This window comes from Lathamus discolor, chromosome 2 (assembly GCF_037157495.1).
Source record: "Lathamus discolor isolate bLatDis1 chromosome 2, bLatDis1.hap1, whole genome shotgun sequence".
In the NCBI taxonomy this organism is placed as follows: domain Eukaryota; kingdom Metazoa; phylum Chordata; class Aves; order Psittaciformes; family Psittacidae; genus Lathamus; species Lathamus discolor.
Window position 1 is genome coordinate 24,682,751 of NC_088885.1, and position 9,207 is coordinate 24,691,957.

Genomic DNA, 9,207 nt, shown 5'->3' on the forward strand with positions numbered 1-9,207 from the left:
AGAAACACCACACACAGAGAGAGGTTATCTTCAGACTCATACACAACCAGCATAATGAGATTCAATGAAAAGTCAAAGTCTGACATGTACTAAGAACTTCAGGCAATTTTTTTTAAGTAGTGATTAAAGCTGGACAAATCATTCCCACATTTATAGAGCACTGTCACTATGAGAAAAAATCTCAGATATCCAATGAGAAACACAAGTCTAGGTGGAACAGAAACCGTGACAAATTCTATGGCATGTGCTACAGAATTGAGTAGTTATGGACCTATATTCTTCAAATTACCTAGTAATTGCTGTCTTGGAAAAGAGAAATTAGCATTTAGACAGCATTTAGACAGCATTTACTGAGAAATTCTATGCAACAGCTAAATACTAAGTAAACTTTGCCTCTCTGGATTAGGTTCCAAAAAGTAACCAGCCATCTCAGTAAGATATCCACAAGACTATATCTAAAGCTCAATGCCAAGATAACTGAAAACAAAATTGCAGAAGTGTATTAGGAAACTCAAGCACTTTTAGTCAAACCAAATTCAATACTTTTTGTTTCATCACTTATAATACATATTTAACGAGTATAATTTTACATTAAAAACTCATAGTTACAGCATTTTTAGCATCCTTTTCACTCAGAAGGTCAGCCTTTTAGATACATCATAAAGAACAAAGTAAGCATAATAGGAAAAGCTAAACCCCAAATGCATTATTACATAGTTGTTTTTAAACATAAAATGACTGGGAAATCTTCTGAATATTTTTCTTACATACTCATTAAAAGACTCCAGGCACACTACTTAGTTTAACAACTTACTGTCACTTCTCCTACTTGAACAAAATCCATATTCATAAACTGGTGGGGGTTTTTAAATGAGCCAGCAAGTGCACATGTGCTCCCTCTAACCACATTTATCACCACATTGCTAAGCACAGAAATCACCATTCAAAAAGCTAGCAGCAAAATGAGCTAATAATAACAAAACCTAGATAAGAGTAAGTGCCTCGGTGTTAGTGCCAACTGCCACTTTTTTTCACTGTCTGAAAGCTAAGTGTGACATCTGGGTGAAAGGAAGACCACACTCTATTTTGTCTGTCACTTCATTCCCTCTGGTACAAGACTGCCTCTGAGCTCTGAAGTGCACTTGCAAATTCCAAATATACTCCTGAGTGAAAATGTCCAAGTCTCATTTGTTTTAAACACATCTTTCCTACATTACCATAAAGAATCTTATGCATTAGATTATTAGATTATCCTCTGTATAGGCATAAGCAGCCCTTACATCATGTGACACAAGCAGCTGAGTAACAAAGAACTTCGATTACCTGCCTGGGGACAAGAGATATGTCCGTGACAGTTCCCCAACCAGAATCCACATCTCCAGAGTGCAAACCAATTCCTTAATCCTTTTCAATTTCAGCCTCAAAGCTGTCTTCTTCCAAATGTTTCTTCAAAGCATTACTGAAGGGCAAGGAATGATGGATTTCTCAGCCTCTCTCACCACCTTGTTACAATTCCTTCTTTGACTTCACTGTTTGAACAGCCTTCTCCATTCTCCCAGTAGAGCTGGTTTAGAGGCAACAGCAAGTATTGTTCAAACTAAATCAACCAGTTTGTGATTAAACCAGTTAGGTTTAATCAACCGCTAACTAAACAAAGGCAAAGTACATCTTAACTGAAAGTTCTAATTTTCCTGCAAAGCAAGTAGTGATATTCACTTACAGAGATTTCTTTTTAATTTGTTTTGGTTTTGTAAGTGATCATTAATGGCACTTAACAGAGAGAAAATTTCAACAGCAAAATGTAAAGGAAATCCTGGAAGGTATCACCCTACACAAAGTGCTGTGTAGATGTGCCAGAAACACACCAAGACAAAAAGATGATGTAGTGGAGGGGTTGGTGTTAATCTGATTCTAGTAAGAACAAAAAAATTCCCATTTCAGCAAACTTCACAAATATTAAATCAGCATCTGGCTAATTTCTCCTTCTCAAGACACTGTCTACTGTTAGCATCCTGACAGTATGATTTATTCTATATTAAGAAAACAGTTTATTTCTCTTGGACAGACTTCTCCCCAGCATTTATATTGGTATACCTATACAACTACAGTCCAAAAGGAGCCTGGTGGTGGCCAACCACTGGGCACGACTCATGCAGACTGGTAATATGATATATGTCTCACCTGAAAGAGGAATATGCCTAAGTAATGCTTTAGAAAACACCTGGGCTACAAAACAACTTAGAGCAGTCCAACTCAGAAAAGAAACACCAGTACCATCAGCTGTTACAAATCCAAATTTAAGCCCCAGCCCAAGCTCATACACACTTGAGGGACAAAATTCTTGAAGTGCTAAAACATTTCCAAGGAAAAGGGGGAGGCAAACCACAAGTGAATTTCACACTACTTTGGTCAAAGGGAATTTTAAGACTTTACAGGGCTTTATGGATCTATTAAAAAACACAGTAATAATGCCATAGGCAGTAAGTATTTCATTAATATCAAATTAATTCATGCAAAATAGGTTTTGCACAATTATTCTACAGACATATCTGTCCATCCAACCACGAAACTCCCACTTATAATACAAGCTATTACCCTCCCATACACACAGAACAAATAAATCCCAACAGAAATGCTTCCTTGTAGTACTTCAATTCTGAGAACATAATTACTTGTAATTTTGTATGCAAAGACAGGCAGACGCCCCGATGTCTGCGACCAGACACAAGTGTTCTTACGTCAGAGGATCTGTGTTTTAGTTTAAGTTCCACTCTCTGCACTCATACCTGTGTAAATCCACAGAAAGTTACAGACTTTAGTGGGAAATAGTCTAGATGCCCAGGCAACTCCACTCCTTTATCACCCAACAAACTGCCCCAAAATAACCAAGCAAAAACCCAGCATTTCCTTCTGCTAGGTATAATGATGAAAAACCACCTCACTCATTTCCAGATCAGGTTGTTCCTGACCTGCTAGAGCAGAGCAAATAGATTTCTTTAGTAACCAACAAGAAACCCTCAGAAATTCTGAAAATAGGAAGCAACAGAGCTCTCCAGATTGACTGAATTTGAGGCCTTCCAATTACTTCAGTTAATGGTTCTAAATGCAGTATTATGCTTCAATATTCACACTCAACTGCCTCATCTAAACTATCTTTCATACACTTGTTAAAGGACAATTGATAAAAAAGTGAAATTACTTTATTATAATTCAAATAACAGTAATTTCTTTAGACTTGTAGAGCCGACTCTGAACAGTAAGTGCTGAGTAACCTAGGAAAGCCCTTCAACTTCAATACCACATAGCATAAGCTAACATTAAAAACATTTAAATTGCTTAGGCTAATGGATAAGGAACTTTAAAGAAGCACATTCCGAATCCATGATTGCTGAACTCATCAGTTTTTGCTTTATTTTTCCATGTTATTTATATTCACACTATCTGGAGGTATTGATCATGTGGTTAAACAATCTTGTGTTTGTTCAGATGAAGTAAACTCAGAACCAATTTGTATGATCATTCAGTAACACATAAACTCTGGGTTGATTTGCAGGTACCAGCTGTGAAGTCACTTAGCAACTCTTACAGACTGAGCTCCAAATCACGGAAAACACACTCCATAACAGATACTCACCACACTCAACCTACGAGATTGCTACTCATTTATTGGATCTGACATAGTAAGACCAACTTTTGTAAGCCTCGTTTCAGCTGTTCTGTTTAGAACTTGTATGAGATTCCCTATCCCAAACAACAGATACATACATCAACTAGAGCGGAGTAAATAAATAAACAAGTTATTTAGCCTAAAAGTTCTGTGTCATCATAAACCACTTGCTCAAACAGTCAGATTAACAGAAAGTAAAATTGGCAACTCACAAAGCACAATAAAGCAGCATTAGAAAAAGACTGCTAAAAACAGACATTAACTTCCAAGTGCTGTGGTACAATTAAGTGACTTTTACCTGAAAACATAATGGAAAAAAGCTAAGTTTCTTGGACGTACAGATTATACACGCTATATGTCAGCCTTATCAAATATTTAACCTGCTCCCAAATACAACAAACAGGTAGTTCTAGATCAAAAGATTCACAAGCAATTACTTCTTTGTCATTTCATCAGATTACATGAAAGCAATCCTTAAAATCACTCACATTAAAGAGTCACCATTTCTACAAAAAGAGGTGTTAGGCTTTTTTAATTTTTAGTCATGCATTTTAGTCCTACACTTTAGGTGTTAAGATGTGTTTATTTGGTTTTTAAAGAAAACTACAGGAAGACTGCAACAGACACAGGTGTACTGTGAATCTAGCACAGAACTGCAGTAACTGAATGACAGTAAAGGGCCTTCTCTGTGTCTACACTGAAGCAGTCTACTTCTATGGAGATAAGCACGTGTCCAAACCATACCAAACATATTCATTATCACTCACAACTGGCACACCTCCAGCATACAGAGTTGACCAGCTCCTTAAACTTTCCAGGAAGTACTGCTATAGTACTCCTACCACTGATGTAGCCCCACACGAGTCAGCATCACAGCATCACTGGCATTTGTGCAATTTAACTCTGTCATTTACAAATGCTTTAAAACTACTGTCAGGACACCAAGGTCCCAGCCAGGCCCATGTTCTTACTGCTTGGGATCACTCAGTATAAGCAACAGCAGGTTTTAGTAGGCTTGTGTGTGTGTGCTTGTTTTCTAAGGGTTTGTGCAGGGGGTTGTAACTAGTCCTGTACATGTTCTCTCTACAGCATTTGCTTCTCTCTCAATTTCAGCAGATCTCAATACAGCATTTTTAACTGCAGACTCTGGGCTTCAACTCTGTAAATAATTTCACACCGAGATCCTAGATTCAAAACCAGGGAGTTCCGCAGATGCACATCGGGATGTCCACACCCAACAAATTGCAGGACCAGGGCCTGTCACCATTCCCAACATAAATTAAAACTTGTCAAACAGGTAGGATATAGCAACAGAAGAGATCTTAATGAACACACAGGTAACTGTAATAATAATTACAACCGTATCATTTTTTCCCCATTTATTTGGGAGACTCTCACCCAGTTTTTCATTCTGTAGTTATCCAAGATAACTTCACAGCAGAAGTCTAACGTGATAGAAAAGGAGCTCCAAAACGGGACGCAGCCGGCAGACCAGCATATACATCCTCAACCACCCCCTGCCCCGCCAGCACCGGGCTGCCCCCGCCCCGTCCTTACGCTCCCTCGGCTGGGGAGACACACAAGTAACGCAGAAGGAAGGGAAGCGGAAAGGCAAGGCGCGGGGCCTCGGGCAGAGATGGCGACAAAGCCCGGCCTACCTGCCCGCGGCGGCTGGGGAAGGGGCGGCGGCTGCCCGGACACCATCTTGTGGCGGGGGGCGACTGGGGGTGAGGACCGCGGGCCCGGCGGTTTACCTGCTCTGCCAGCCCTGCAGCAGATTGGTGTATTTGCTCAGCGTCCCTTCCAGCACCGGCTCCCGCCGCCTGCCGCCGCCGGGCGCCTGCGTGCACCACGGGCTGCCCGCCGCTGAGCCGGGGCTGCCGCCGCCGCTGCCGCCGCCACCCCCGCCGCCTCCATCCAGCCTCGCCGCCGCACGGCCCGGCAGCCCGCGGCTGGCGGAGGAGGACGAGGGGGACGAGCCCGCCGATGTGGGGCGGCTGCTGCTGCGGCTGCTGCTGTTGCTACCGCCCTCGCTCACCGCAGCCGGCTTCTCCATGGAGCCCCGCAGCACACGCCGCACGCCCGCCGCCCGCCCCGGCAGAGCCCTGATCCACAGGCGGCGCGCGGAGGGGCGGGGCCCAAGGGAGAAGGGGCCGGGCCGCGCCGCGCCGGGCGAGGGAACCGCCGCGCTGCCTCAGCGCGACCCGCTGCGGGGAGCGGGGCGGCGGCCGGAGCAGAGCCCGGCCGGGCCGCTGCCCTAGCGGCGCCAGCCGGGCGGCACGCAGCAACGGGGGCCGCCCGGGGTGTGTGGGCAAGGGCCAGCGGACACGGAAGCTGTGCCCGCCTGGGCGCGGAGCGTGGCACCGGAACGGGCTGGGGCGCATCGCGTTACCTCGGAGCGTGACAGCGAGGCCTGGATTGCCCACGCAGCAGTGCACTGGCACAAACCGAGAGGCCGGTGGTGTGCCCAGCAGCCAGGAGCATGGCAGTTGTGCCCGATGCACAGCATGTGCTGCTGCACATAATGTGTGTCGACATACCATACCATAGAATCATGGAATGGTTAAAAGTTGGAAAAGACCTTAAGACCAGCTAGTTCCAACCTCCTGCCATGGGCAAGGACACCTTCCACTACAGCGGTTTGCTCTAAACCCTGTCCAACCTGGCCTTGAACCCTGCCAGGGATGGGACAGCCACAGATATCTCTGGGCACCCTGTGCCAGTCTCTGAATGCTCTCACAGTGAAGATTTCTGTCTTACATCTAACTTAAATCTTCCCTGTTCCAAGTTTGAACTCATTACCCTTTGTTCTGCCACAACGGCCTCTGATAAATTGTCCCTCTCCAGCATCCTTGCAGTGCCCTTCAGACACTGGAAGCTGCTCTGAGGTCTCCATGCAGCTCCAGGCTGAACAGCCCCAGCTTCCTCAGCCTGTCTTCATACGGGAGGTGCTCCAGTCCCCTGATCATCCTCGTGGCCCTCCTCTGCACTTGTTCCAACAGCTCCATGTCCTTTTTATGTTGAGGACACCAGAACTGCACACAATACTCCAAGTGAGGTCTCACGAGAGCAGAGTAGAGGGGCAGGATCACCTCCTTCGACCCCCTGGTCACGCTCCTTTTGATGCAGACCAGGATATGGTTGGCTTTCTGGGCTGTGAGTGCACACTGCCGGCTCATGTTAGTTTCTCACTGACCAGCACTCCCTATAATCAGTCCTGTCATTTACCCAGACTTTGGAAAAAACATCACTGTGGGTTAAGTCACATCTGAGAACAAAAGATGCAACTTCCACATCACTGTAAAAAGCTAAGCAAGTCATTGTAGTCAGCTCTTTACAAAGCTGTGTGCTTCAATATCCAAAAATCACTTCTGTGGCCATCCTTGCTTCATTAGCCAAGTGTCTCAGTTCTGTTACAATTATGTTTCTTCACAGCATGCTAGAGATGTGGTTATTCTTGTTGTCATTTAATAATTGGAGATCTGAAATACAGAGGAGCTCAGAGAGTCTATGGCAAAGTATCAGCTGCCATAAAGAAAAAGAGACAACAGTGTACAAAACAGTGTTTGCCATCAAACAAGAACCACGGGGCAGCTGGCTTAGAATAAGCACAAGAAAGTATCTCTCGTGCTTTAATCCCACTGAAACTGGAAAGTTTTACAGTCTGTGTACAGTCTGTATCTTGTGTTCCCTGTGTTCTGCACCTCAGAAGATACTCAAACCATCCTAATCCACATACAGCTAGAGGTCTATATTCCCCATATAAAGCAGTATAGAGAGGAGAGTTCCTAATTTTGCTTCTTCCAGTTTGCTCCCTGGAAAATCATACCATATGTGTTGTGGTTGGGTAGCTGAAATGTTGGGCAACCTGATCCTGAATTTTGGATGGTTAAACTTCTCACATTTTAGCTAAATACTGAGGCACTGCAGTCTGGAAACTTGAATTTTAATGTGGTATTTCATTGGTGGAACATTTAATGCACATCTCTTAGAGTACAGGCAAAGATTATTAACTCAGTTATTTTTTAGAACAAAATAACTTAAAGTAACTAGTTTTCCAAGTCAGAGCTGTTACTTAAGATACTCAATGGAACTGCATCCCATCGCTCACTATGGGAAGAAACTCCATGACCACAATCTGAAAATCTTCATACTCAGGCTCAACTACACCACTTCTCATGACCACAATTTTCAGAAGACACTGGGACAAACAAAACATAATCCTTCAGAAAGCTCAGACCCTGCTTACTAGAGACAAGGATGAGATCCCTTCACTTCTCTTCGTGATCAGTTACAATGATAGCCCAGAACAGTGGGACAAAATGATTTAATGGAGTAACAGTGTCATCACATTAGCCACTGCAACACATTACCTATATACTTTCTACATTATAGGTAATGAATGTAATTTTTTTCTGCCTTCCATGGAATTTACTGGGAGAGGATTATGTCAGGAAAAGAAACCATCTTACACAGATATAGAGATGCCTTTCTGCATCTTTGTATACAATAAAATTCAAGCAACAGTGAGGCACTCATCGGGGAGTTTCTGAAATGAGAGGGACAATGGGCTGTAGGTATACCATGTCCCCAAAATCCCAAAACATTCTTAACTGCTGCTAGAAGGATTACTGTGGTATGATAATATAGGAAGTCCCCTTATAGGTTATAAACTAGTTAATAGATGGGATACAAAACACAGGAATAAATGGCCACTTTTCACTTCTCTGAGTTGGGATCTATGTTACTGAGTGTTCTTAAATCAGAATCCCTTCTCATTCACTCATAGTTAAAACTAGAATCAAGTGCAAAAAATAGCACAAGGATCTTATAGTAGTGATTAAATCACTGATAAAATGGCAGTCGAAATTTAATGTTGCTAAAAAAATAAAGCACATGGGGAGAAAATAGCTACTACTTCATATCCACAATGATGATCCAAAAATTAGCTATAGTCTCTCAGAAAAGAGACCTTGGAGTAATTTTAAATAGTCCTTTGAAAACCCCATCTCACTGTTTAAGGGTAATCAAGCAAATAGCTGTGATGAGCTCATTAGGAAAACAGAAACAACAGCGTGCTGCTATATAAATCCATAGTACAGCCAGAGCCTGTATACTCCGCATTTATAATATTCCTTCAAAAAGAACAGAGTAAAAAGAGAAAAGGTATGAACGACAGCTTTTCTATGTGGAGAGAGCTAACAGGGTTTCCAGCTGGAAAAGAGACAACTAGTGTACAAAATGTGCTTCTCATGAAACAAGAACCATGGGGCAGCTGGCTTACAACAAGCACAAGAAACTACTTTTTCACACGATTTGTACTTGTAAAACTCCTTGTTGTGAGATGGTTTGGGATGCCAAACAAAGCAATTGTTTTTGAAGAATCTTTAAATGACATTGACCAAATTGTTTTGGATATATTTGGATAAGTTCAGAAAGGCCCTAAACTTCTGACTTCTTGAAGACTGTTTATTGATGAAATAATCCCTGCCCTGTTCTTGAGTCTTTCTCTGAGTACCTGTTAGTGGAAGGAATAAGTA

The 9,207-nt window shown here is 42.9% G+C and overlaps 1 protein-coding gene across 2 annotated transcripts in view; it reads right to left on the reverse strand.

The window, feature by feature from the left end:
• The window catches only part of OSBPL10 (oxysterol binding protein like 10), a 105,215-nt gene extending 99,353 nt beyond the window's left edge, over positions 1–5,862 (reverse strand). The window contains exon 1 of one of the 2 annotated variants that reach the window (XM_065666159.1): positions 5,422–5,862. In XM_065666159.1, coding sequence (XP_065522231.1) covers positions 5,422–5,723 — 302 coding nt within the window. In that variant the 5' untranslated portion in view covers positions 5,724–5,862. Of the gene's footprint in view, positions 1–1,323; positions 1,392–5,421 lie in introns of those variants that run through there. The other variant, XM_065666160.1, reaches the window with a different exon arrangement.
• Between the last annotated feature and the right edge of the window lie 3,345 nt (positions 5,863–9,207).